The 27,867-nt window shown below is 58.2% G+C and overlaps 1 protein-coding gene across 4 annotated transcripts; it reads left to right on the forward strand.

Annotated features, from left to right (window-relative positions):
* The first annotated feature begins 44 nt into the window (after positions 1–44).
* Positions 45–27,771, forward strand: CCDC88B (coiled-coil and HOOK domain protein 88B). 4 transcript variants are annotated; one of them, XM_075939039.2, is made up of 27 exons: positions 45–2,267; positions 2,911–3,056; positions 3,574–3,685; positions 4,138–4,207; positions 4,356–4,414; positions 6,225–6,308; positions 7,039–7,179; positions 7,472–7,614; positions 7,827–7,908; positions 8,621–8,779; positions 10,450–10,596; positions 12,146–12,284; positions 14,328–14,506; positions 15,036–15,176; positions 16,243–17,028; positions 17,356–17,480; positions 17,622–17,763; positions 17,974–18,117; positions 18,354–18,515; positions 20,713–20,990; positions 23,227–23,370; positions 23,514–23,700; positions 24,764–24,909; positions 25,176–25,271; positions 26,552–26,706; positions 26,853–27,131; positions 27,492–27,771. In XM_075939039.2, exons 1-27 carry the CDS (start codon positions 2,202–2,204, stop codon positions 27,542–27,544), a joined length of 4,365 nt encoding a protein of 1,454 aa, XP_075795154.2. In that variant the 5' UTR covers positions 45–2,201; the 3' UTR covers positions 27,545–27,771. The 4 variants fall into 4 exon arrangements, with proteins under 4 accessions (XP_075795154.2, XP_075795155.2, XP_075795153.2 ...); XM_075939040.2 differs by lacking the exon at positions 2,911–3,056 and having other exon boundaries at positions 3,577–3,685; positions 27,492–27,770; XM_075939038.2 differs by lacking the exon at positions 45–2,267 and having other exon boundaries at positions 2,284–3,056; positions 27,492–27,770.
* The last annotated feature ends 96 nt before the right edge of the window (positions 27,772–27,867 follow it).

The raw sequence follows: 27,867 nt of genomic DNA on the forward strand, positions 1-27,867 counted from the left end.
CCCCAGCATGTTGTCCTGCCCATGCCTCCTGCACACCCATTCTCCAATCTCTTGGTCCTCTCTTTCCTCCTTGGGTGTGGAATAAACAGGCTGGAGAGGGGCCACGTGAGCAGGGGGAGATGGGTGAGGGGGCTCTATACCCTAGAGATGGGGTGGGAAGAGCTCTAGGAACATTGCTGAGTCATGGGGGAGGGTTCCTGCTTCCCTGATCTCCCTGCCGTGGCTGAGTGGTCATACTACAACCCCCTCCCCATGGTGAGTCTCCCCAGGGTGCCTGAGTGTATGAACTGGGGCCCACCTGAAGTCATGCTCTCCCCTAGCCCTGGGTGACAGTCACAAGATCTGGGAACGGGGGAGGGAGTGGGACTCAGCATCCCCAAGATGCAGGACCCACCCCACTGACCATTCCCAAGCAGGATCCTTGGTGTGGGCTCCTGCCTGGCCATGGGGGGGCGCATGTGCTCCACCAAATGCCAGGACTGCCTCATGTCTGGTGGAATGGGGAAGGAGGTGGTTGGAAACTGCTTCTTGGGTGCTAGAATTCTTGCCCTGCAATGCCCTGGCTCCCCTCCTCCAGCCCAGGAGCCCTGACTTCCCACCTCACTAGGCTGGGAGCCCCACTCTCCACCTCCCCCAGAGAGAGCACAGGCTTCCTTCCCCCTCAGGCCAGGAACCCAACTACCCCCACCCCTCTAGCCCAGGAGCCCCAGCCATTTCCTGTGTTCTCTGCCCTGTGTTCTGGCCTCCAGGGCCAGGAACCCTGGCTCCTTCCACCGGCTTGCACAATGGGTCCTGGCTTCTCAGATGGAACCTGAGCCAGAGCAATACACAGCGCTGAGAGGCCAATTTCCCACCCCCACAGCAGCAGGGGGTGCAGCACGTCCCCCTGCAGCTACCACCAGCATGAGAAGCAGATTTGCTTCTGGCCTAAAATGATTTAAGAGGTGTATTCTGGGTCCCAGTTCAGAGCCCTTGTCAGGCCAGTGCTGCACAGACCTCATCAAAAGCAGGTCCCCACCCAGGGCCAGGCACTACAGACACATAAGGAGCAGGATGTGAGTCAATTGGAGACCCATCTCCTTGGATTGGGGTTTCAGGGCAGGCCTCTCAACCAGTGCTCCATCTAATATTTTGCATCCATGTGCAGAATAAGTTTTGCTATGTGCACTGAGGTATGAGTGGATGGGCACCACCAGTAGAAACACATTCTCCCAGGTGTGGGCACTCTGTTAATCAGCTGGTGGGCACCTGAATCTCTCTTGGGTGGCCGCACAAGTGCTCAGCTTACAGGGAACACTGCCCTCAATTGTGGGTACTGGGAGACTCCTGGGGGACAGTTAGGTGGGGTTTGGAAGAAAGGGGCTCAGGGAGAACTGTGTCCCAGGGGGACTGCTGTGTTGCTTTCCCCATCACAGGGATTGGGGGGGGAGGTGTTAAAAAGCAGCTCAGCTGTCCTCTATGGGGCACTGTGGGTCTCCTCACTGCTGGATGGTTTCAGGATCTGACCAGGAATAATGCCTTCAGGTTTTTAATGGGGAGAGGTGGTGACGTGTGTGTGTGTGGGGGGGGGGGCGGTCTGACACCCCATCCCCCAATTAAAGGCAAAGAGCTGGTCCTGCCCTGATGTGGGGTTCCTATCACCTCGGCTCCAGCTCTGCTCTGTGGCTGTTGATTGTCATGGCCCTTCCTCTAGGGCTGATCACAGTTGGAAGCAGGCTGCTGAGCTAAATGGCCCGTGAGTCTGATTCACGGTGGGAATGCCCAGGGGTTTGACCTAGAAGGGGAGTAAGATACAGGTCTGATCTGGAGCAGGAGGGAGGGAGGGACTGGCCAGAGGGGCCCATGCAGCTGATTTAGAGCAGGGGAGAGATGGGATGGCAGGGTAGACGGGCCCATAGGGAGGTATCCCCAATTCCCCCCAAGCCAGGAGTGGAGAGACCTACCGGCAGCTTTCAGAAGTCTGGTAAGTGCCGGTGGGGATTTCCTTCCTCCCACCCCACAGTAGCGCTGCCGTGGGTGCTGGTTTCCTGACATCCCTGCCCCCCCCACAACCGCTCCCCACCCTGTGATTGCGGAAGTTCCTCTTTGCGCAGCGCGGAAAACTGGAGTGGGGGGAGCCAGCTGGGGCGGGGGGAGCGGACGCACCTGGGCTTGGGGTCCCCTTTGTGGGAGCCGCACCAACCACAGAGACCTAGCAGACGATGGATGGGGACGGGCGTGGCTTGGAGAGCTTGGGGGATTTTGTCTCTGGTCCCCTTGTCACATGGGTGAGTGTTGCTGGGAGAGGAGAGCTGTGCCTCTCGGGGAGGGATGGGATTTGTGCCCTGGGTGGAGTTGTGCCCCTTTGGGGGTGTGAGAGCCGTTCCCCTGTGGAGAGCTGTGCCCCTTGTGGGGAGGAGAGCACAGAAATGTGCTGGCTCAGGGCAGGATGCTGCTCTCTCATACCCTGCAATCGGGACACTATACCCACCCTTCTAGCATGGAGCAGGGAGGGGCTTGGTGCTAGATAAGGAAAGGGGGCTGGAGGCAGTTAGGGTGAATGGGAGCTTGGGTGGAGTGGGGAGTAAGAAGTGAGTTGCAGCTTTGGGGTGATGTGGGGGTGCTCTATGAAGGGTTGGGAGTGATCTGGGTGGACAAGGATGGGGGAACCTATCCCCAAGCCTGGCATGGGGTCGGCACAAGCCCCAGTCAGACATCCTGGGCCTGGGTCTGGCCTCCCATAGGCACCTTGGAAATGGCCAGGGGAGGGAAGCACATCGTGTGTGTACTGCACGGGGCGGGACAGGAAGCTCCTTGGGATCCCTGACTCTTTGGAGTCAGAGTTAGCAGGGACCCCTGGGCATGGAGGCTCTGGGGTCAGGCCCAGGCCAGGGAGGGGCAGAAACAGTGCTGTCTGTCTCTGCTCCCCAGGTGAGGACGCTGGAGAGCCTGGTGCCCCTGGGGCAGGCGCAGGATGAGCCCCAAAGCCCCAGCGCCCCAGATAAGCAGGCAAAGGCCCGGAAGTATTTCCTGCACTTGGTGGATGGAGCCTTCCTCACCCAGGTCATGAGGCTGATGTGAGTGAGGGGCAATGAGAAAGGGGGATGCACCTGAGCTCAGAGACCAGCTGGGCAGGCAGTGGGGGGGCCTGTGCTGTGTTGGGGGCCCATGTGGACAGGCAGTGGGGGGGTCTGTGCAGTGTTGAGGGGCCCTGCTGGGGACAATGCGGGGCTAGGGCTGTTTCGGGGCTCGGCTGGGCAGGCCGTGTGGGGCTTGTGTTGCATTGAGGGGCCCAGGTGAAGGACAGCGTGGAGCTGGGGCTGTCTGGGGGCTCAGCTGGGCAGGCAGTGCAGGACTTGTGCTACATTGAGGGGCCCAGGTGAAGGGCAGAGAGGGACTGACCCTGATAGGTGACTCAGCTGTGGGGCCTTGAGGAGGGGCTGGACGGGGCTGTGTTGGGGGGGGCCCAACAGCGGAGCAATGGGGGAACTCTCAACTATGCTTGAGGAGCATAAATGGGGACCCCAGGCTATATTGTGGGGCCCAATTGGAAGGCAGGGGGGTTGTCTCACCCATTCTTTGCATTCCCCCCAGCAGAGATCCAACTCCTTGGGGTACTCGGCCACCCCAGAGCCAGCAGGGTGACAAGACCCTGCGACTCCAGACCCTGCGTGCCCTGCTGAAGCAGCTTCATGCCTTTTACCAGGTGGGGGTGCTAGGATGTGGGGCAGCATGTCCAAAGAGAACTCTGTCCTCCAGGGCATGGTGTGGCTGGGGGCCTGTGGAGTATGCTTGAGTCTGCCTCGCTTTTCCTACCTGTGTACTCTTGTGCTCTCGTATGTACACACTTGTGTCTCTGTCAGCAGTGCACTCTCATGTGCTCGCATTTGCACACTTGTGTTTGCTGGCCCATGGCTCTGCCCGGCTACGTGCACAGGGAGCTGTTCCTCTCTCACCTCTGCAATGTGCAATCCACAGGGGCAGGCAGGAAGGGGAAGTGGTCAGCGTCTGTGCAGCTCCTGGCGTGCAGCTGGGGGAGTCACTCACCCCCCCAGTGACACCTCTGGAGGACATAGGGTAGATTCAGGGGCAACCCACCAACCCTGAACCCCTCCCCACAGCCAAAGGTTCTTTACATCCAACCTCTGACCTTTGCAGGATGACCTGCAGCAGCTGATTCTAATGACTCCCCCTAATGTGCAGCTTCTTGCCAGAGACCCCCTGACAGGTAACTGGGTCTATAGCTCTGGTGTGCTCTCAGGAGCTGGTAGAGGTGGGATGCTGGGCTCGATGGGCTCTGGAGTTTGATTCCTTGGAGGAGGGGTGGGGGTCTTTCTCTCGCAGGCTGTATTCACCCTTCTCTCCCGCGGTCTCAGAACAGGGCATTGAGGCGATGCGGAAGCTGCTGCTGCTGCTGCTGGGGGCTGCTGTGCAGGTATGTGGGGGATCCAGGGTGTGGGGGAGTGAACCCTGCCAGTGAGGAGGGTCTGTGCAGCTGTCACTGCTGGGTCCCTGGTTTGCTGATCCCCTTCTCAGTAGCAATGAAGTGGAGAAGAGGAGTCTGTCTCCCTGTGCCCCCAGTAGGCTGGCTGGGACGTGGAGCAGCCTTTCAGGGGGACCAGGGGTTAATGCAGGTTCCCCCCGGGGTTGGGGTAGCATAGATTTGAAGGCCAGAAGAGCCTGTTGTCGTTTAGTCTGGCTCCTGTCTAGTGCAAGCAGTAGGCTGGCCCTGAAACAATTCCTGATTGAACTTATTGAGCAGATCTTAGAACAAAACATCCAGTCTTGGTCAGAGCCCGCTTCAGATCAAATGGTGCCCCAAGCGACGAACAGCTTCACCCTCCATTTGTTAAACTTTTGAATAACTTATTTTTATTGCAGTTGTAGCCCCTTTAATGACTTTGGTGCATGATTTGCATGCCTGCTTTGTCCCTGTCATATGAGATGATACATGTGCATGCTAGGAGCTGTAAATCTGTGTTTATTCATGCCATGTATACGCAAATTCAAAATCGGTTCCTCTCAGTTTACAGAAACTTGTTAATTTTAAGAATAACTGAAATGTACAAACATCAAAAAAAACAAATTGTGCCCCAACATTAAGTGGACCAGAATTAAATAATGTTACAGTTGGTGGCAGTCTCAGAATGTTACCCTTATCCTTTAGTTACCAAGGTCGCTTTTCTCGCCTTTGCCTTTGCAAACTGAAGCACAGTGCCAGAGAGATCCAGAGACTGGCCAACAGCGTTTTCAAGCAATAATTAGCCAGTTATGTCAGACTCTCATCGGCCATCGTCAGTGTGTTTTCATGAGCCCGAGCCTTGAAAAGCTGCACCTGCCATGTGGAGCTGTGGATTGCAGCATGAGCAGAATCCTCAAAGCTATCGGCATCTGTCTCTCTCCCTTTCTCGGGGTGTCTCTGAGGGATGTAGTGGCCCTGAGCCCCATGTTTCTCCGTTGCCCCCTCAGCCTGTGATGCCCTGGTTCGAACACTACTGGACTCCTATGTCCAGACTGCGTGCCCACAATTTGAGAAGGCTGCTAAGAAACTGGAGAGGGCTCAGAGAAGAGCCACAAGATCAATGAAGGGACTAAAAAACATGAGACACCCAAAGAACTCAGTCTGTTCAGCTTAATGAAGAGAAGACTGATGGGTGACCTACATAGAATCCTAGAGTACTAGAACTGGAAGGGACCTCGAGAGGTCATTGAATCCAGTCCCCTGCCCCCAATGGGGAACAAATATTTAACAAAGGGCTCTTCAGCCTGGCAGCCAGAGGTCTAATATGGTCCAGTGGCAGGAAGATGAAGCAGGACAAACTCAGATGTGAAATAAGATGTAAATTTGTCCCACTGACAGGAAGTAACTGGGGGGACAACTTGTCAAGGGCTATGATAGATTCTCTATTGCAGCCATCTAGGGGCAGGCGACTGCCTACAGTGCTGGGCCTAGAGCGCATTGGGCTTGGGGAGCTGTTCCTGTTCTTAGCAACAAAAGGGAAAATCAAATGTTCCCAGCATTCTGTCTGACAGCTGTTTCTTTGTGACCCCACATCCCTCCCCCTCTCTGTGCTTCCTCCCCTTCCCCAAACTCCTTCCTCTCTATGCTGCCTCTCCTCCTCCTACACCCCTTCCTATGCACCCACCCCTTTGTGCTCCCACCTCATCCCTCTGCCCTCCTCCCACATATCCCATCCCCTGTACCTCCTCCTCTGCACCCTGCCCCATACTGCCTCCTCCCATAGTGTGAACGGAAGGCAGAGATCATTGAACAGATCCAAGGGCTGGACATTGAGACTCAGACTGTGCTGGCTGGTGCCATCCAGGAGGTAAGGACACCTCCCCCCGGGCATGACCTTTCCTTTTGCTCCTATTAGCTGGGTCCCCCCAGTTGAGTTCCCATTGGGCAGTCACTAAGTGGCACCCCACCAGGCAGTGCCAGGCTGCACTTGCCCAGATACCACGGGGTGTGTGTGCGAAAGGTGCGAACACCCCCCCCCCCCATGGTCTCCCTAGTAGGCGTGCTGTGGCCAGCCAGGGGAAGGCCAGAATGGCACATTGCCTGAGCCTCCCTTCCCCATGCTCTGGCTGGCTGGGGGAAGGCTGGGTTGATTCCCCGTCGCCCCTGGGGGGTGCATTTGTACCCTTGTGGTCCACATTTACAAAAACGCACCCCCCACCCACAGTAATTCCTGCATATGGGCCTGTGAGGGTAACTGGGGAGCTGTAGGCAGGGATGCTGTAGCACTTGTGCAGGCAGCAGGCATGGGTAAGACTGCCGTGTGAGGAGCTGCTGTGTAAGGGCTATGAGATGTGGGTCTGTGGGAAGGGGTGGCCATAGAAAGGGAAGCTGTGCAAGGAGCTTGTGTGCAAGTGGAGGCCATATGAGGAGCTAACATACCAGGGGAGACCATGTGAGGAGCTAACATACCAGGGGAGACCATGTGAGGAGCTGTGTGAGGGGAAGCCGTGTGAGGGGAAGCTGTGTGAGGAGGGGCCCTCAGGCATGTGCCAGGGCAGGCACACAGGGAATTGTGTTGTATTGCTCTGGTATTGCAGGTGACACAGGATCCAGGGGTAGTGCTGAGCCTGCAGTGGGGGGCGCTGGCTGAGCTGCATCCCACGGAGCTGGCACAGGTCCTGCAGAATCTGTTGTCCCAGCTGCGGAACCTGGTGCAGGAGCGGGATGCAAGTGCTGAGGTGAGGAGGGTCTTTGGATACAAACCTGTCACTCCTTGGGCTCTTCCCCTCTCCACAGCCCCTCATCTCTTGGGGTTTTTCCACCCGCTGCCCCCTTGTTCCCCTGCCCCCACAGCCTCTGTTACCACTTCCCCCTCATGCTGTCTTCTTGAGCTGTCCCCATACTTCTGCCCCCCATTGTCCCTTCCCCTTCACTCAGCTTCCTTTATCTCTCTCCCCCTCCTGCTGTCTCCTGAAATTTCCCCACCCCACCTGTTGCCGCCTGCTCTCCTTTAACCCAGCTCTCTTGCAGAGACTGTGGGAGCTGGAACAGGAGCGGGAGAACTCACCCCCCCATGGCCCGATGTCCCCCGAGGGGTCGTGGGACAATTGCCAGCACCTCGGGGTGCAACTGGCTGAAGCCCGGAGCCAGACCCGGCGCCTGCGCCAGGAACTGTGAGTGGGGGGGGCACTGATGGGAATGGATTAGGGGTGTAGGCCTTAGAGGACTGGGGGGCACAAAGGCCAGGAAGATGGGGAAGCCTGGGATGGGGGTTCCACTGAGGAGGGGCTGTCCATGGGATTGGGAATGAGGGTGAGTGTATGTGGGGGGAGATCATGGGGTTTCTCTAACGTGCCCTCCTGGGGCTCTGACCCCATCCCACCAGGGAGGAGAAGGCCGAAGAGCTGCTGGATCAGCACCAGGAGCTGCAGGAGCTGGAGGCCGAGCTGAGGAGGCTGCGACAAGAGGTACCAACCCTACCCCGCTCCTCTAGTTCCATCCACCCTGCCCTTTCCCCTCCACCCCATCTCATTGCTCATCCTGTGACCTCCCCCAACCCTCTCTCCAGCCTCCCACCCACCCTGCTTCTCCAATATCCCTCATATAGCCCTCCATCTTAAACTCTCTCCCCCCTAGCTTCAACCCTGCTTCCCACATCCCCCAAATCCACCCACTTTCTTCATGCCCCCACCCTTATACCCCATTTCCTTGCCCTCTGCATGTATGAGATTTCCATGGGGCATACACCCCCCAGCTTTTCTTCTCATCCCCAACTCCTCCCACAGCCCCCCATTAATCCCAGCTGTATCCTTGCCCTCCCACTCCTGCTGCTATGGCCCTGCCTGCCCACCCCCATATCACGCTTCCGCTCTAAGCCTGCCCCTCACCCTTTGTCACTGCCACCCACCTGTCCCACCCCCCAAGATGCCCTGGGCTGTCACCCCATCCCCTGCATCAGGGCCCTTTCTGTGTCAGGATCTAACCCCATCCGCAGTGGTGGCCAGGGTGCTGAGACTGTATTTCCACACCTCCTCTCCCCAGTGCCCTGAACAGTGCTCTGACCCTTTTCCCCCTGCCCAGTGCCCTCCCCTGTTCCCCTTAGCCCACTGCCCTGGGCCCTGCCCCTGTTCTCGGTACTCCCAATACCCCAGGTTCTTACCCAGTGCCTCTTTCTCACAGCACCGGGCGGTGGCAGGTGAGGCACGCCTGGCAGGGCTGTACCGAGATGAGCTGGATGCCTTGCGGGAGAAGGCAGCCCGGGCTGAGCGCCTGCAAGGGGAACTCTCGGCCCTGAGGGAGCGACTGCCCATGCTGGAGCTGTGCCGGGGCAGGTTGGAGGTGAGGTGGCACGGGGTGGGAGAGACACAGCAGCTATGGGGTGTGTGACAGATCCAGAGGGGCGGGGCTATTCCCTCAGCTTTGGAACAGTCTCTTGGAGGACCCCTCGTCCCTTCCTGCTGAGACTGCCCCTCCAGGGCTTCGCAGGAGACTTGTCCGCTCTCAGGGCTTAATGCAAGGACACCAAAGTGCACGGAGAAAGGAAGGAAACGGCCCATGCCCAGCCTAGAGCCCAGTCAGGCTGCAGCAACCTCACTGCCAGACTGTGTCACGCTCTGACCTGTCCTCAGGGGAGAGGGCCCAGGCCATTTCCAGCAGCCCCCAGCCTGTCACCACCCCCAGCCCTCCGGTCACCAGCTGGGGGCTCTGTAAATCCAAGCTCTGGAGCTTGTCTTGTCTCTTCTGGCCCCAGCTGAGCCATTCAGTTTCAGCCACTTTCTTAGAAATTCTTCATTCCCTCGAGGCAGGGAGGTGAGACACGGCCCCCATGACTGAGTCAGCCCTGAAAGCAAATGTAATCCAAGCCATGCAACAGAGAGGGGAAATTGAGGCGCACACAGGCTAAACCCTACAAAATTCCCACTCTGTCACAAGGCAGTGGGAGGCTCTGAGCTGGTGAGGGACTTGCGGGGGTGATAGTGAGGGACAATGGGGTGATAGTGGAGTGATAGTGGGGATCATAATAAGGGGTGAAGGCCCAATGATAGAATCATAGAACTGGAAGGGACCTGGAGAGATTGTCAAGTCCAGTCCCCTGTGCTCATGACAGGACCAAGCACCATCTACAGCCTAATAAAGGCGGGGGGATAGGGTGGCATGGTGGTTTTCTTGGCAGAAGGAGTGGGAGCTGGGGGGACTGCAAGGGGCTCAGGAGGCCAGTAGGTGTTTCTCAGCAGGAGGCGTGATGGAGGGACACAGAGACGGGCTGTGTGACAGTTCTCAGGGTACCCAGGATTGTGAGTTACCTTGTTACCCCATCCCTAGCAAGAGGGAGACTTGCTCATAGTTGGGTGTCAGCTCCCTACCCCCCAGCCTGTCAGCCACTATGCACTCTGCTCTGGGCTGCGTCTGTCTTTGTCTTGCAGGGTAACAGTAGGTGCACCCCAGTCCTGAGCCCCTTTGAAGCCTTCCCATCATACCCTGCCTCCCAGAGGAGCAGTGGGCCCCAGTTAATTAATTTTATCATGAATCATTGCTCCTGTAACCCTCATACTTATAATAAAACCCCGAAAGGTTTTGTTAAGCAAGAACAGAGATTCCACCAAAAATGAGAGGGAAGGACGTGAAGTTACATACAAAACAAACTCATCAAGTGCTCAGGAACAATTCCCTTGGCTAGTTAATGAAACTCCTCTCTGCTGCAGAGCTGGCTTCACAGAAACCAGGACCCAAACACCCCACTCCATAAGATATTTCCTCAGTGAATGTATCCAGGGTACCTCTCCACACTCTGTGTGATACTGAAACAGCCTCTTGTCTCTGTTCCTAGCCGGGGCTGTCCCCTGTCTGTTGTAGTGGTTCTCCTTTGCCTCTCAGTGCTTTCTGTTGTCTACAGTGGGCCTGGTGGTTTTCCATTGCTAGTCTTGGAAGGAGCTAATGGAAGGAGGGGGGCTGTGTGGCAGTCAGCGGGGCTTCATGGTGGGGGGCTCTGATGGGACTTTCCCTGGCAGGAGGAACGAGCTTTCTCCCAGGCCCTGCTGGACAGTAAGGCCCAGCTGGAGGGGCAGCTGGAATCTGCCCGTGCCCGTGCCCAGCGCCTGCCCCAGCTTGAGAAGGAGAATCTGCTGCTGAGGAGTCAACTGGAGCAAATGGAGGAGGTGAGACCCCTGGCCTCAAACAGCTCCTTGTAGCCTCTCCACAGTGCCCCCTCCAGGCCCCTGCACACAGCCTGTCCTGTTACTAGATTAACTGCCTCTGCCCCTTGCTGGGCTTTCCCCAAGTGCCCCCCATTGGTGCCAGTTGGGATCCCATGATTCACGCATCTCAGGGCAGCCCCTGGTGACAGGCGTGGGTCAGTCAGTGGGCCTCTGTGTTTGTCAGCCAGCCAGCCTTGTCCCTGGCAGCCTGGCTGGCCTCTCCCCATTCGCTCAACCCCAACCTGATCTAGAGACTTGAGAGGAGAGACCAGGGATCCTTTGAGCCTTGGGAAGAGGAACATCCTCCAGCCCAGTGGGGTCACCAGGACACTGCTCCTGCTTGCCATTGTTCCTGTCACTCCTTTGCGTCTCCTGAGAAGCTCTCCTCTGTGTCCGTTTCCCCACCCTGCTCAGTCCTAGCTCTGTGCATTGGGACAGGCAGCCAGGCGCAAGGGAAACCCGGTCACACAGACTTATCGGAATAAATGCTGCAGCCCTTCTCCCCCATCTGTCTCCCCTCCCCCCATGCCCTTTTCTGGAAAAGGCGGGCTGGAGTGGCTGGGACCTTCCCTCACAGCCAGTGCTCCTCCCCTACTCCCTACGGTGCCTTGGAGACTTCCCCTCTGCCCCCCGTTAGCCTTCTGACCCTCCCTACAGTGCCCACTGCAGGAGCCTCTTAGACTATGCTAGCAGGCTCTGTGTCATGGATTCACAGGGTCTGGTCTCTTTCCCAGCCTTTAACCCATCTCCTGGGGGTGCCCGATTATCGTGCTGGACCTCCAGGATCCATACCGTTCTGCAAGGGCAGGCCTGTTGCCTCCATGGCTCCAGAACTGGGGCTTTGGGCTCCAGCTACCCCAGTGTCTCTCCATGGCTCCCTGCAGTGAGTCCAGCGGAGCCATCCTCTCACAAGAGAGGTTTCCCATGTCAGGGCACAACACTCCTTAGGCCTGCTCTGCACTGGAAAGCTTGGCTCAGGGGCCTGAAAAATCCAGCCCCCACGTGACACTGTGAGGCCTCAGTCAGCAACGGCAGCAACACCAGGCACCTGGTTCAAAACAAGGGCACCTTCGTTCATCACCGGTCAGAGGTCTTAGTGTGAGGGATGCAGGCTCAGGACAAAGTTCCTGCTTTGCCATGCCCTGGCCCTGCTGCCCCTGAGCTCCACCCACCCTCTCCCTGTACCCCTTGTTTGCTCATGCCAGGGGTGCCACGGTGTGGCTGTGAGCCCTGCTCTTCCTCGCCCTGCTTCCCGACACCTCTCTTCCCTCTCCACCACAGCCCTGCCACACTCCTCAGCTGCCTCTGCAGCCTGGAGTTTGCTGTCTTTGGGGATCTGCAGATGTATCCCCGCTCTGAGCCAGACCCTCATGCCTCCTGCTCTGTGCCAGGAAAAGCACGGTAGCCCCTCTGCAGCTAGTGGGTAACTGTACCAAGGCCAACAGGGAGATGCCCACTTTTCATAAGGCCATTGCAGAGAACTCCCACACGGGTCACCCTCTGCCCCCAGGAGCGGGAGAGGGAGCATCAGCAGCTGGAGGAGCTGCAGCAGGAGAAGGTGTTGCTGGAGGGGGAGTTGAGACAGAATCTGGGGGAGCCTGTGCACCTGTCCTGGGAAGAGGAGCAGGAGCCAAATGAAGTTCCCAATGGTGAGTGCCTCTTTCTCTGCTTCGCCTCTGGCCTGTAATGCTTATAAGAAGCACATAGAATCTTTTTCAGGGGAAAATGCAATATGAAAAGCTGCATCCCTCACCTCCCAGGTGTTCTTATAGTTACCAGTCCGTTGTGGCTCAAGTCCCTCTAATAGCCAGTTAGACTGAACATGAGTGAGGAGCTCGGGTCTAGCATCAGACGGGTAGCCTTGTTAGTCTGGATCTGCAAAAGCGACAAGGAGTCCTGTAGCACCTTAGGGTATGTCTACACTACCCCCCTAGTTCGAACTAGGGGGGTAATGTAGTCATTCGGAGTTGCAAATGAAGCCCGGGATTTGAATTTCCCGTGCTTTATTTGCATGATGCCGGCAGGCGCAATTTTTAAATGCCGGCTAGTTTGGACCCCGTGCCGCGCGGCTACACGCGGCACGGACTAGCTAGTTCGGATTAGGCTTCCTATTCCGAACTAGCTGTACGCCTCATGGAACGTGGAACGAGGCGTACAGCTAGTTCGGAATAGGAAGCCTAATCCGAACTAGTTAGTCCGTGCCGCGTGTAGCCGCGCGGCACGGGGTCCGAACTAGCCGGCATTTTAAAATGGCGCCAGCCGGCATCATGCAAATGAAGCCCGGGAAATTCAAATCCTGGGCTTCATTTGCAACTCCGAATGACTACATTACCCCCCTAGTTCGAACTAGGAGGGTAGTGTAGACATACCCTTATAGACTAACAGATGTATTGGAGCATAAGCTTTCGTGGGCAAAGACCCACTTCGTCAGGTGCATGTAGTGGAAATTTCCAGAGCTAGGGTCTGTCGGTCATGAGCCGAATCTTCGAGGTGCTTTGCAGGACTGAACCCAGAGTTGGCAAAACCACCCCGTTTTTATATTTATAAATTCCCATTGGCGTCTATGGGTTTTGCAGTGTCATGCTGCAATCCTTCATCCTTAAGTGGTGCTAATCTTTGGGGTTTCCTGCAGTTATTCTTAGGTGGTTATTGTCAGGCTTCCCATGATTATCTCTTGTTTGTCTTCTCACCTTTGCTGTCCCCAAGGTTCATCACTTCACCAATTCATTCAGCCTTGGGCACAATGGGTGTTTTTTGATAATCTCCAAGTTTCTCTCGTCATCTTGACCATCTGGGCATTTGTGATGGCTCTCACACTTATCCTTAACTATGCACACAATCTTTCTCTCCCACTAAACAGTTTTACAGAACGTTTCAGACAAAAGATTACATAGTTATTAAAGAACTAACAAAAGACCCTTACATAACTTCATTTGCAATGCCAATAAGAAACACAAATTAATTTGGGATGCTTATGTAACCCACACACCAAGGCTCCGTCTACACTGTCAAGTTTTTGCGGAAGAGGAAATGCAAATGAAGCACTCATTAGCATTTCTCACACTCTCACTTGCATATTCTCTTTCTATACTTTTTGGGGAAAAGGTTTTTGCGGAAAAAAACGCAGTGTAGACTGGATCATTTTGTGCAAAAAAACCCTCAATGAGGAATAAGGGTTCTTGCGCAAAAGAGTTTTTTTGCTCAAAATGACCCCGTCTACACTCTGTTTTTCCGTGCAAAAACCTCTTCTGCAAAAAGACTGGGGAGAGGATATGCAAATGAGAGTGTGAGAAATGCTAATAAGTGCTTCATTTGCATTTCCTCTTCCGCAAAAACCTGACAGTGTAGACGGATCCCTGGTGTGGTTTGCTGTCCCTTGTAGTGGCACTAGACCACTTACAGTAAGAGATAAGAACAAGGGAGCTCTATAGCCTAGGTTGAGAGCCAGCTGGCTTTTAGCTCAAGCAGTAGAGGCTCCTATACTAAGCTCTAGAGGTCCCAGGTTCAAATCACCACTAGAAGCAAGGTGGGGTGAAGCAGAGAACCATACAGAACTGATAAGCAAATCATATAGAATTTATTACCATCATTATAGTTATTCTGATACCAACACTAAAATACTACATTTTGGCTACAGACCTCCCAGCTCTCCACCCTCCCCAGCTCATTGATGTGACACTTTCTCCCCCCAGACCTGGCTGAGGCTCCTAAGTCCCTGAGCTACGAGGTGACTGAGGTGACATCTGGCCGCCTGCTAGTACTGGAGCGGGAGAACCAGGAACTGCGCCGGAAGCTGCAGGAGGCACTGGAGACCCCAGGAGAACCCATGAGTTTGGGCCTTGAGCAGGAGAATAAGGCTCTCAGTAAGGAGGTGAGGGAGATGGGGCTCCAAGAGAAGTATTCAGGGCCTTGTCTCCCTCATTCCCCAGCCAACCACTTCCCTGGTCCTATGGCTGGACTGGAGCTGGCACGCCTGTGTCCCATTCCTTAGCCAGGAGGAGTTGAGCATGTGTCAGGACGATGATTGGTTTTTGGGGATGAGGGGGTTGTGCTTGGGGGAAAGGCTGTATGGGGGGTTGGGGAGAGAGATCACTCTTTGGGGAAGCCTGGGGGGGGGGTGTCTGTGTATTGGGGAAGGCTACAGGGAGGGGGTCTGTGCTGTGTTTTGGTAGAGGGAGTTTGGTAGAAGGATAGAGGGAGGGGGTCTGTGCTGTGTCTTGGAGGAGGGTTGTATGATGGAGAGTGTGGGGGAAAGGCACTCTGTGGAGGAGGCTGTGAGCGGGGAGGGTCTGTGTGTGGGGGTTCAGGGGGAAGGGTATCTCCGTGGGTGGTCCCTGTGTGGGGGGGGGGGTCTGTCTCCATGTCAGCCCAGTCCCCCTTACCCCAGTTGCCTGGCACAGGTGCAGCGGCTGGGGACAGAGCTGGAAGCTCAGCGGGCCCAGAGCTGCCAGGAGCGGGAGGAGCTGAGCACCGCCCTGCTGAGGGAGAAGGAGCAGCTGGAGCAGGAGCTGCGCAGTTTGCAGGAGCAGCGGCACCGCGAGGTGGGGCACGGCGCCCGGGGCAGGGCACAGCACGCTGTGTAAAGGTTGTCATTTGGGCAGTAGAGGGGAGCTGCAGGGGGAGGCAGCAGGCCCAGGAGTGCCCCTAGCATGGTGCCCCCACATAGTTGCAGTGTGAAGGCGTCAGTCCCATTGCATGGAACCCCGAGTGAGGGGCTGGAGGAGCAGGCAGGCAGGTGGGAATCCCACCACCACACCCTCCCAGTGGCCAGCCCCTCACTCCCCCCGGGAGGAGACACATGCTGTGGCAGAGCCTGGGGGGAGTGGATTGGCTGCAGGTTGTCGTGGATTGACAGGGCAGTGACCCCACTGGTGTGCCAGAGCCACTTTCCCCAGGCCTCAGCAACTCCAGGACTGGGCCTTCGGGTGCCAGCCTCCCAACCCCCCGCTTCCTCTGTGAGCTCCTCCCGCCAGGCCAACTGCAGTCAGACCCCTGGGCTCCGGAAGCGATGTGCCCAGGGAGAATCGCCGGTTAGGCCGGGCAGCCTGGCCAGGCCCAGAGAGCATCACAGGGTCCTCAGACCGGCCTGGGAGCTAGGCTTCTACCAGAGTCTGTGTTAGTGGAGGCCAGTCCCCAGCATGTGCTGCTGCCCTGGGATCCAGCTTTACTCTCAGTCTGGGGGAGGTTTATATGTCTTTGGCCAGGAGGACACATGGGTACGAGGAGGCTCAAAGGCAGCCTGGATCCCTGGTGATCAGCCTGGGGCAGGCACCTGCTCTGAGATCCCACCACACGGGGAAGGAGGTGCCTGGGGCTGGTGGGGGCAGGAGAAGGCATCCCTCAGTACAGCAGTGCTGGGGGCAATGGATCCCACTAAGCTGCTGAACTGTCCCTGGTGCTGATGCCAGGTTTGTCTTTATCTGGAGCAGATCCAGTGCTGCGTCATGTCTGGGCACAGTGTTGGGGGAGGAGGAGGTGATTCCTGCCTCCCTAGCGGTTGGGCGAAGGATCCAAGGGCAGCTCAGGCATGTGGCTAGGGATCTGGGAATCCAGGTGCCCCTGCCACGCCAGTCAATGTCTCCCCTGCTCTGTTCCCCTTCGCCCCAGGAGTCTCTGCAGAGCCAGGCAGACAAAGGCAGCTGGGCCCAGGAGAAGCAGGAGGCACTGGAAGAGAGTGAGCGCCGGCTGTGCCAGGTGGAGGAGCGGGCATCCAGCCTGCAGGACGCACTGCACCGACTGGAAGCCACGCACACCAAGGCCCTGGAGGGGCTGACGGCCTCCCAGGAGGCACGGGGGCGCCTGGAGCAGGAGCTGCTGAGGCTGCGGCAGGAGCTGGAGCAGCGGCGCCTGGAGTCCTTGCTGCTGGAGCAGCTGGAGGCGGAGGCCCAGGCTCTGGAGAAGGAGCGGGAGATGCTGCGGGCAGACCTGAGCCAAGCTGGGCGGGAGCTGGCAGAGGCCCGGGGCAATCTGGAGGTTGAGCGGCAGCGGGCCGGGCGCCAGGCTGAACAGGCGCGGGAGGCTGCGGAGGAGTTGCGGGTGTCAGAGCGCGAGCTCGCCACTCTCCAGCGCGGGCTGGAGCAACACAAGGCAGCCCTGACCCAGCTGGAGGGCGAGCGAGGGGCGCTGGAGGCAGTGCTGAGTCAGGCCGAGAAAGAGCGCCGGGAGCTGGACAAGGAGACCCGGCATCTGCGGGCTCGGGCCCAGGCCCAAGAGGAGGCGCTGGCAGAACAGGGCCGCAGAGCTGCCCAGCTCGAGGCCCAGAGCCGGCTGCAGGCGCTGGAGCTCGGCGGGCTGAGGGAGACAGCGCAGCGGCTGCGGGAGCTGGAGCAGGAGAGCAAGGGGCTGCGGGAGCAGCTGGCAGCCGAGCGCAAGGCTGCAGCTGCTCTGCGAGAGGTAAATAGGGCTCCGGGGGCAGGGAGCAGCACAGCTGCAAGGAGTGGAGCAGGAGAGAGCTCCTGGCTACTCCAGCCTGGCCTGGCCCAGCAGGGGGTGCTGTAGGGAGGGGTGGAGGTCCTGGTCTTGCGGCGCTCCCAGCTATTCCAGCCTGGCCTCTCCCAGGAGTGGGATGGGCGGGCTTGCTGCAGGTGACAGTGCGGGACAGGGAATGGTGACAGGAATCCGCCCTCCCAGTGCACAGGGTCCTGGCTGGGTAGCGAAGGTAGGAAGGGGAAGCCCTGGCCGCACCCCCCTCTGTGCTCAGAGTCCTGTTGGTTCCTGCAGGAGCTGCTGGGTGAGAAGGTGAAGGGGCAGGAGCGAGAGGCCACTCTGGTACGGCTGCAGGAGCAGCTGGAGCGGAGGGAGGAGGATCAGCGCCTCCTGGAGGAGCAGCAAGGCACCCCGCAAAGGTAAAGCCATGCCCACACTTGTACTGGGGACAGGGATCTCAGGGGGAACTGGGCAAAGGAGGGCCAGGGGTAGGGATCTGGGGAGGGGCTGGGGCAGTTTCCAGGGGCTTTGGGGTGTAATGTGCCCCCCTCTCACCCTAGTCAATACCAGAGCCTGGAACAACGGCTGGAGTCATCCTTCAAAGAGATGCTGGCTCTGAAGGAGGAGAAGATCAGCGCCCTCCGCAGCCGAGTGGAGGAACTGCTTACCCTGAACCAGCACCTGGGGAAAGAGCTGTGCCAGGTGACACACCCAGTGTCCCCTGCCCTCACCCCTCAGATACCTTCCGCCCTCCCCCTCCCTACACCCATACTCTCACTCCCAGTGCCCCCAACCCTCACCCCTCGGACATCCCCTTCCGTCACCCCTCAGTGCCTCCTGCTGGGAGAGGCCAGGGCTGCAGTAGTCTCCCACCTGCTCCTTTTCACCCCCTCCCTTGTTCTCCATGTCCAGGTGAAGAGCAGCACTGGGGTCCCACCGCCTGAGGTGCCAGGGGCCAAGGAGCAGGGCCAGGGGGCCCCTGAGCCCATGCTGGGACTTCAGGCTGAGCCAGAGAGCGACACCCTGAGCAGGCATCTCATTGAGGTGGAGCGCAGTGTGAGTCCAGGACACAGGGTGTATTCGAGGGGCTTTTCCTTTGCGGTGGGGTGGATGGGAGCTGGAATCTGGTGCCTCTTGAGGTGAGACAGGGAGGGGGGATAAAATGGGAGGTTCCTCGGAGACTGGGGCATGGGGATCCCATCCTCTCCCCACAGGAGGGGCAGGGATTGTGGGGGTGGAGGCCCTTTGTGATTACTGGGGACCCCCCTCACTTGCTGATGTTCCTTGCACAGAATGCGGCACTGCTGGCAGAGAAAGAAGCTTTGACAGGGCGGCTGGGGCAGCTGGAGTCTCAGCTGGGCACCCTGCAGAGGGAGCTGCTGAGCTTGCAGGGGCAGAGCGGAGGCCTACGGGAGGAGAGTGGCCGTCTGCAGGCCCAGAGTGGGGCCCTTCAGGTGAGACAGCCCATGTGTACTCCCAGCCCTCTGTTGTTCCCCCCTGGGCCCAGTTTGGGCTCTCCATTGAGTCAGAGAGTTGAAGGCCAGAAGGGACCCCAGATCGTCTAATCTGACAAATCACCACCACTAATCCAACAGCCAGTGCTCTGAGGATACGTCTACACTGCAACACTATTTCGGGATACCGGAGTATCCCAAAATAGCTATCCCGTGTCTTCACAGCAAGCCCCTTATTTCGGGCTCACTATTCCAACGCCTCTGTTAACCTCCTTCTACGAGGAGTAAGGGACATTTTGGAACAGCAATTTATTTTGAAATTTGGCGCTGTGTAGACAGCACCAAATGACAAAATGAGCTATTTTGAAATAGCATCGAAATAAAATACACAATTTGTGTAGCTTAAATTGCGTATCTTATTTTGAGTTATGGTGCAGTGTAGACGCTCCCTAGGAGACTGGCCTGCTCTGAGCCCCAGGCAGAGTACAGAGGAAACTGAGGGGCCCCCAAGGCTCCTGCAGTGGCAAGGAATTGCTGAGATGAGCCATGTCCAGGTGGTTCCAGCTCCTGCCACTGCTGTAGAAAGAGGTGAAAACTCCCAAGGGAAATTCCCTCCCAGACCCTAATCTAGTGATCAGCTGAACCGTGAGCAACTGGCCAGCGCCCACCAGCCAGGCTGCTAGAGAGGAGATTCTCTGGAGCAGCTCAGCGCTTGGCCCCTCCTGCCTGGTGTCCTGTCTCTAGCTGTGGCTGGTCCCCCACCTTTCAAAGGATGACAAAAAAAACCCAACCCAGAATTACCTTTGGTGAAAACCCTTTCCTGGCCCTACAGGTGACTGGCTAAAGCCCTGAAGCAGTTAGGAACATACGACATAAACCAGAAAGGATTCCCAAGGCTGCCGAGCCCTGCCTGCTCCCCCCAAGCAATCCTACCACATAATCCCATTCCCAGAGGAATCAAGCTGCGCGGGGCGGGGCCCCGTCTGACTGAGGTCTCTTTGCTGATATAACTTTTCTGTGCAGATCGGGCCTCCATTCATTCCTGACCAGTTTGTTCCTATTTGTTCTTGTGCCAGCATCAGCCTTTAGCTTCAGTTGCTGCTTTCCTTCCCTGAAGCTAAAATCCCCCACGTATTTATAGACACAGCCAGGTCCCCTCCCTGTCTTTGCCCAGGCAGGCTAAACAGGCCCAGCTGGCTCGGGCTGCTCTCTAAGACCAGCTCTCCTCTCCCCTGGGCAGCCTGGGAGCCCTTCTCGGCACCGGGCAAGTTTGGCCCCCTCCTTCCTGACCATGGGTGACCAGGACTGCAGGTGACTTCCCAGTGCCTCAGCCTGGGGCATTAATGCTTCCCTATCTCACTTGAAACACCTCGCCAGATATGGCCTTGGATCCCACTGGCCTTTTTTGCAGCCACATCACACAGTGGCTCCTGGCATCCTGTGTTGGGCCCGTACCTGGGGCCTCTCTTGCCCTCTGTGGCTTTCAGGAGATGAACCCCAAGGTTATAGAGGAACTATTAGACCCTAAGTGCACTTCTAGAGTGACTAGACGTCCGATTTCATAGGGACAGTCCTGATACTCAGAGTTTTGTCTTGCATGGATGCTGCCTCTTACCCCCCCTTCCCTCCCACTGCTGTCTGGTCACTGTGCACTCCACACACTACCACCCTGAGACTATCACTCACTCCAGCCCCCAAGCGTTACCCAGTCCTTGGGTACGGTGCAGCTCTTTGTGTTGACAAAGGCTCAGTGCCTGTCCTCAGCAGGCTTTGTTCCCATCCTTCTTTTGTGCTAATGTTCAGGGGGATCCATCTAAGACTGGGCCCTAAGGAACTCCCCTGGCAACTGGCCTCCAGTCCTAGAGGGCAGCATTCAGCACCGCCTGCCACCTTCCTTCCTTTCACCAGTTCTCTGGGGAGACACTGCCCCTGCCCCACACCTCTTACCCTCCCCACCCCCCCCGGATCCAGTGCAGCGCACTCTAGTAAGATACTAGCCCCCAAACACCTGTGCCCCACAAGTAGGCCCAGTGTGGAGCCCTCAGGTGAGATGCTGCATCCCTGGCTCCCCCTCCTGCCCCAACCCCAGATCCAGTGCGGGACCCTCCAGACCTCCAGATAAGACACTGCCCCACCCCAATTCTCACTCTGTCCATTCCCCCCCCCCCCTCGTCTTTCACTGCCCTTCCCCTGGCAGGTGGAGAAGGCGGCGCTGCTGTCTCAGAAGGCAGCACTGGAGGCCCAGTCCTCGGAGCTGCGGGAGCGACTGGCAGGACTGGAGGCCGAGGTGCGGGTGGCCCGGCAGGAACGGGATGAGTGGCGCGGGCGCCACGAAGGCCTGGTGCGCAACCATGACAAGCTGGCACTGCTGCACGAGCGCCAGGGTGCCGAGCTGGAGGGACTGCTGAGCAAGCAGGCCAGCCTCAAGGGTGCACTGCGGGCACTGGAGCAGGAGCACCGACAGCTGCAGGACAGGTAACTGGAGAGGCTGGGGACACCAAGCCAGGTAACGCCCCCCAGGCAGGGGTGGGGGACATGTGGCTGTGATGGGCCAGGTAACCCCAGGGAACATGGGGAGTTGCAGGGCCAGGAACCCTGGGGAAGCACGGCTGAGAGGGCCTAAGAGGGCAGCACATCAGGCTATCCTTTGGAAGGTGTCTTGGCTCTCCAAGGCTTGGTACTCCCAGTTCCTCTGGGAGCAGCTCTGTTATGTGCTGAGTCTGCCGCTCTACCTGCCCAGGGCTGGGGCTTGGCTCCAGCATCCCCTGAGCTCCCAGTGGCTCTCCAGCCCATCCCACTGAGTTCAGAGAAGCTTTATACCTTCAAGGGAGCCAGTCCCCAGGGTGGATCTGCAGCAACCTAGCCAAGCCCAGCCCAGCCCAGCCTGTTCAGAGTAGGGATGTTAAATATGGGTTAACTGAATAGTCCATTAACCTCATGAATTCTTATCGGTTAGTCGACTATTCTATAGTCCCTGGGGACGAGGCTGGCAGCCAGTGCGCTCCAGCCCCCACTCCCGAGGAGCCCCCTGCCATCCTGCGCTGCTGCCTCTGTATCAGAGGCAGCAGCATGGTGTGCCAGGCGGGAGCAGGTCCATGAGGGGAGCCAGTTTAAAAACCAGCTCCCCTTGAAGACCTGTTGCCCTGTGCTGCTGCACAGCGTGGGGTGGCAGCAGCCCCTGTACGGGGGGAGGTGCGGGGCTGAGCTCCCAGACCCTGTGTGAGCCGGAACTGAGCCGGTCTGCCTGCCCGCCTGGCTCCTAATACAGTTTAAATGCTGAGCTGCAGCAGGGGTGGGTCCCGGACCTGGCATGAGCCAGTACTGAGCTGGGCTGCTGACCAGCCTGCTAAAAATTTACCAGCAAAGGCCGGGGGGCAGGGAGGAGGGAAATGCATGTAGTCGATAGCATTAATCTATAAGCTTTTGCTTATCCATTAACTGACTACCCTATTACATCCCTAGTTTGGAGCAAGCAACGTTTATTTATCCACTGGAACCCAGCATTAAAGAGCCCCTGTCAGGTTGGGGAAGCCAAGCTTAAACCAGAGAGCATGGGAGCAGACTGGCTTGGGAGCAGACTGGCTTCACCTCACAGCTTTCTGCAGAGGGAGGAAAACTGGGCTAGGGCAATGCTAGCTAGACCTGGGGCTCTGGGGCCAATTAGTGAGGCCTCGGCCTAGTTAGGGGACTGTACTGGTGGCCTAACTCTAGGAGTGAGTGTGAATTACTAACCGTCAGGAAGCTCATCCCAAGTCCCTTCCTTAGTGCAAAAGGGGCTGTGAACCATTCCCCCCCGGGGGGTTTGTGCTGAAGGCTGCACTTAAAAATTAGATCGACTCAACTCCTAGGGAATCTTCAGATCTGAGGAATGTTGTGCCCTGAGCACTGGAGTTAGGTCACGTAATCCCCCAGGGCAGCCGCAGCAAGTCTATGGAAAGAATTTTCCGTCAACCTAGTGGCCCTCTTGCAGAGAGCTGAGTTCATTACAGCAACAAAACACCCTCCTGGGGATGTAGGAAGCACCTGCGCTCTGGCGCTGTGGGACCCAACTGTCGTGCAGACATGGCCGGAGTGAGGGCGACCCAGTTAACCTACTCTGTAGATGCAACTAAGTGGATAGAATTCCCTCAGCCTAGCTCTTACTTCTGGGGGTGGGGGGTATTACTGCATTGATGGACACCCCCCTTCTGACTTCCCGCTGTCCTTGTCACTGCTTGGCTTGCGCTGTCCACACTGCATCTCCAGGGTCCTCCATTTGCCTGGGTTGATCCCATCCACTCTTGGATCACGCACCTAGCTTAGACAGGCCTCTATGGCTCACAGCTGTCCTTTTGCTCTCTGCCCTAAGAAACTGGCCACCCCCTAGGAGGGAGGGGCTAATACCAAGTGAGTGAGGAAACTGAGTCACAATGTAATTCATTCAAGGATGATAGTAATTCCTATTTTCTCCACAGCAGATACCCTGGGGGGGCACCAAAAGTGTGACGAGCCAGTTAACTCCGGAGGGGCACAGGGAGCTATTGGTCAGATAACCGCAAGGTGGCATGGGAGGGAAGGCAAATAGGGGCAGAGGGCAGATGACTGTGGAGGGCCTGGCAGGTGGGGCTGGAAAGCAGGTAATCATGAAGGAGAAGGGGTCATTGAGGCAACCTCATGGGGGCCACGTGGAGTCTCTCGCCCCATGCTGCTCCCCCCTTTCTCTCCCCTCTAGGCACAGCCATCTGGTGGCACAGCAGGCCGGGCTGGAGCAGCGGGAGGCAGCCCTGCGGGGGGAGCGAGAGCGGCTGGAGGGGGCTGAGCGGGAACACCGGCAGCTGGGGGAGCAGCACGCCCGGCTGCAGGAGGAGCATGCACGGTAACTGGGGGACCGTGAGATGGGGGGTTCCTAGCAGATAGGAGGTAATGGGATATAGGGAAGTGGGAGATGGGGGCTAGCACTGGGTTCAGCGTATGGACTTCCCCCTCGGAGCCCCCCCATTGACCCCTTGCCCCACACAGGGTGCAGGCAGCACTGGCAGCGGCCGAGCGAGCACAGGCGGAACAGCAGGGGGAGCTGCGGGGCCTGCGAGGTCGGCTGACAGGGCTGCAGCTGGAGCAGGCGCGGCTGGAGGCGGAGGGCACTGCCCTGCGGGAGCAGAACCAGCAGCTGGAGATGGCACTGGGCCGGATCGGAGACCAGTGTGAGGTATACAACCTCTGGTACTCCCTAACCCCACCCCAGCCTGAACCCCTCAGGTCTTGCCCAGAGCAAGGTGTTCAACCCCCTAACTCTGCCTGTGGTACCTCTGCTCCCCAGCATCCCTACAAGGACCAGAGCAAGGTGCACAACCCTGCTGCCCCCAGTTCCACTCCTGGCACCCCCCAGCCTGAGCCCCCCACAAACACACACTGCCCAATGCCTTTGTCTACCTAGCCCTGCTCTCCCCAATGCACCCTCCATAGCCGCCGGCCATGAATTCTCAGGCCTGGTGCTCTGGATCAGTCCCTGGGAGGGTCCCTCCAGTGTGTGAGCCCCCAGGTGGATCATGCTACAGCAGACCTCTCGCCTTCACTGCCTCCTGGGACCAAACCTTGGAGCCTACAACAGCCCTGGGTCGCACTGTGAGCTCCCCTGAGCGAGTCCATCTAAACTGAACACCTGGGGAAGACCTGCACCCCCCAAAGGGAGCAGCGCAGCCCTGGCTTCCCCAAGGTGCAGTGACTCAGCCAGCGGTGGAACTGCGAGGGGTTTGTTAGGCATCTGGAGCACAGCATAGAAAGTGCTTCATTAACAGAGAGAACAGAAAGTTACAGCAAAGTCCATCCGGGTCACTCCAGAGCCCCCTGGCCCCTTTAGACACAGTTCAGCAGTGGCCCCCTGCCTTCAACAGCCCACCCATCACCCCATCTGACCCCTCCCCAGACCTTTGTCTTTCAGCTGGTCACACCCTGCTGGCTTCCTAAGGAGGTGGCCGTTCATGGTCCTTGGTCACCAGGTGCCGAATACCTGGGCAATTAGGGTGGCCATTCTCCATAGGCATTGGTCCTGACCCCAGGAATCACATGCAGTCTCTGGGTCTCTGCAAGGAGCAACCCACCTTTGCCCAACCTAATTAAACCAAGGCTCCCTCACACCTTCCACAGCTCCACTCCCCCTGCTCCAAGCTAACAATGGGGACTGGTCCCCCCTGAAGCCCTGATCAGAGAGGGTTTCAGCCCAGAGGGCCATGGCCTGTTCTATTAATATCTCTGCTGCCCCCCCCCCCCAGCTCCTGGCCCAGCTGAAGGGGAACCAGGAGGAGGAGAACCGACACCTGCTGCAGGAGATCCAGAAACTGAGCCAGGAAAACCGCACCCTGCTGGAGCGCAGCATGGAGAGCCGGGAGCAGTACCACTCGGAGCAGCGCCAGTACTTGTGAGTGCCTCCCACCCTCTGCCAGACCCCCAGCACCCTATGCCACTGGAGCTGAGTGTGGAGAGCCAGGAGCAGTACCACTCAGAACAGCACCTCCGAGTGCCCAGATGGGAGGCTGGCAGCATGTGCTTGGGGCTCCCTCGGGCCCATGGGGCAGGTGTGCAGGGAGGGGGGCAGATGGGTGATTCGGGGCACATGGCAGTCTGGATGGGGAGTACAGGAGGAGGGAAATCACCCCCAGACCCTGCTTGGTTCTTGCTCCCCAGGGACAAGCTGAACGAGCTGCGCCGGGAGAAGCAGAAGCTGGTGGAGAAGATAATGGACCAGTACCGGGTGCTGGAGCCAGCACTGCCCAAGAGCAAGTGAGTGTGCCCCCGCCCGCCCCAGGCTGGCCCCAGCCACAGACCTCCCCAGGGCCAGCCTCAGCCAAGCTGCAGTGCCCTCCCACTGCCATGGACTCCCAGGGCCAGATTAACTCTTGTGCGACCCCCTAGGCTCTACAGTGGGGTCCAAAACAAGAGGTTCAGTGTGCAGGAGCAGGCCGTGGGTTGAGGCAGGAGCGGGTGAGGGCTCCAACAGTGTGTGCCAGCTCTGGGGTTGGGCTGAAGTATTTGGGATGCAGGAGGAGGCTCCAACTGGAGCCAAGGGGGTTGGAATGCAAGAGGGGACTCAGGGCTGAGTTGCAGCATCTGGAGATAGCTAGGGGTGCAGGAAAAGGCTCAGGGCAGAGTGTGAGGTCTGGAAGGGAGTTAGGGTGCAGGAGGGGGCTCAGGGCTGGAGCACAGGCTTGGGGTGCAAGGCATTTACCCGGGGCAGCTGCCATTTGGCTTCACGCTGCCCCATGCTCACCTGAAGGCACTGCCCCCCTGCAGCTTCCATTAGCTGCAACCCCCAGCCAGTGGGAGCTGCAGGGGCAGAGGCTCCAGGTGAGGGTAATTTGGGGACAGCTTCCTGCCATTCACGGTGATGTGGCTAGGGTTGCCAGGTGTCCGGTTTTGAACCGGACAGTCCAGTATTTGAACTTTCTGTTTGGGAGACAAATTGAGAAAATAGAAATGTCCGGTGTGTTGTAAATCAGACGGAATATCGATTGTGATGTCATGTCAAGTGTGTCCGGGATTTTTGTTGAAACCGCCTGACAATCCTAGATGTGGCTCCGGCTCTGGTAGGGGGTGGGGAGAGAGTGCACAGAGCTGCTTCTTCCCCCTCCTCCCACAAGGAAGGGCTGGCCGGGATCACAGGGGCTTTAGTGGCTGCAGCCCAGGAACCTGGGCTAAGATGCCCTCTTTAGCCCAGGGCCCTGGGCTGCATCCCTAATGCCCCTTTCTTAATCCAGCCATGCAGATTCCCACACCTGACCCCCAGCCAAGAATCCTTCCCTGCCACCCTGGGCCCCCCATTATCTGAAACAGACCAAGCCACCAACGCTGGCCCAAGGCAGGGGACTCCCTTATACCCCAAGCTTGGGACACCCCCCTAGAGCCTACGACCCCCCAAGGCCTAGTCTGAGCCAGGGACCCTCACTGCCAGTTGACCAGAGTGCCCCTGCATGGGCCAGTGTGGGGGGGGTGGAATCCCCCAGGATACATATCAGGGCTCACCTAGGCCCCCCAGCATGTGACTCTCACTCTCCACCCCACAGGAAGAGCAGCAACTGGATTGCAGACAAGATGAAGAAGCTGATGAAGCCGCGGCGTGAGCCCTCCCGGGAGCAGCAGCGCCCCCTGGCCGAGGGGGCCAGCAGCATTGAGAACCTGCCAGCACTTGTGGGGCAGGATGGGCGCACGCCTGATGGGGGTGAGTGTGGGACCCTTCACCCATTAGGGTCTGGGGTGGAGAGACCAGAACAGGGGAGGGGACCCAGGCTTCCGGGACAGCAATGCAAGGTGTTCCCATGCAACACTCTCCCTCCCCTGCCCCACTAATCCCTGCTCCGTCCACAGACTCCAGTGCCCCCGCCTCGCCCGGACCCCTGCGCAAGGCCACCAGTGTGCTCAGCCTGTCTGATGCCCAGCGGGTGCAGCTGCGGCTAACTCGGCGCAAACTGAGCTCCCGTGTCCTGGGCAGCGAGTCCTTTGGGGCTGGGGATGCCACTCCCCGCCAGCGCTTCCGCCAGCGCCAGCGGCCCCTGGGCTTCCTGGGGGGCTCCCGTGAGGAGGCCACTGCCTCCTGGGAGGCCCAGGAGGGGTCGAGACGCCCCAGTTCTGGCGGCGAGGAGAGAGGTGAGGTGTTGGGGGGTGGGGAGGTGTCATTCCTGGATGGGGGGATAGAGTGTCCCCCAAGGATTGTGGGGGCAGGGACAGGGGAGGCATTACTCCAGATATTGAGTGTTACCCTCATAACCTAAGGGGCAGGAACTGAGGGAGTGTCACCCTCCTATAAAAAGAACATGGGGGAGTCACCCCAGGATAAGAGGAGACATGGGGGGCAGATACTGGTGGGAGGCCAGAGAGCGAGAGTCTGCCCCAACAACCAGAAGAGAGGGGAGGAGGAATGGGGGGGTCAGGGAGGGGATTTCCTCTGGAGGAGGGGCTGTTGGAGCACTTGGGGCAGGTGTGACTGGGGGTCCTGTCTCTTCCCAGGGCTACTGCAAGGCAAGGAGAAGGCACCGCTCTCACCCCAGCTCAGCCAGTGAGCTCAGATTGTTCCCGTCGCACCCCAGATGGCAGCGACAGAGGAAACGGAACCAGGAAGGGGTCCTGCGGCAGCCCCTAGTCCCACCATCCTCCAGCCACGTGCCTGGAGCACAGAGGATTGGCTGTTTCAGCTCCCCACCCCCATCCTGCCCTGACACCCTGTCTCTCACAGGCAGAGCTCAGGATTTGTATTGTATTTTTATAATTTATTAGAAATAAAATGTATTATTTATCACCCCGTCGCCTGTCGTCATTGTAGCCTCCCCACAATGTGCCTCCTTCCATCCCTTCGCTCCCCTCCCCCTGCCATTTCCTCACTGCC

Source organism: Pelodiscus sinensis, chromosome 11, assembly GCF_052426305.1.
Source record: "Pelodiscus sinensis isolate ZL-2025 chromosome 11, ASM5242630v1, whole genome shotgun sequence".
Classification (NCBI taxonomy): Eukaryota; Metazoa; Chordata; order Testudines; family Trionychidae; genus Pelodiscus; species Pelodiscus sinensis.

Excerpts from the sequence above, each read along its gene's own strand:
- CCDC88B (XM_075939038.2), top strand. The coding sequence starts at position 2,842 with ATGGAGGCTCTGGGGTCAGGCCCAGGCCAGGGAGGGGCAGAAACAGTG. Across the intron at positions 8,780-10,449 it reads TGTGCCGGGGCAGGTTGGAG|GAGGAACGAGCTTTCTCCCA; the intron begins GTGAGGTGGCAC and ends TTTCCCTGGCAG. Across the intron at positions 27,132-27,491 it reads TTCTGGCGGCGAGGAGAGAG|GGCTACTGCAAGGCAAGGAG; the intron begins GTGAGGTGTTGG and ends GTCTCTTCCCAG.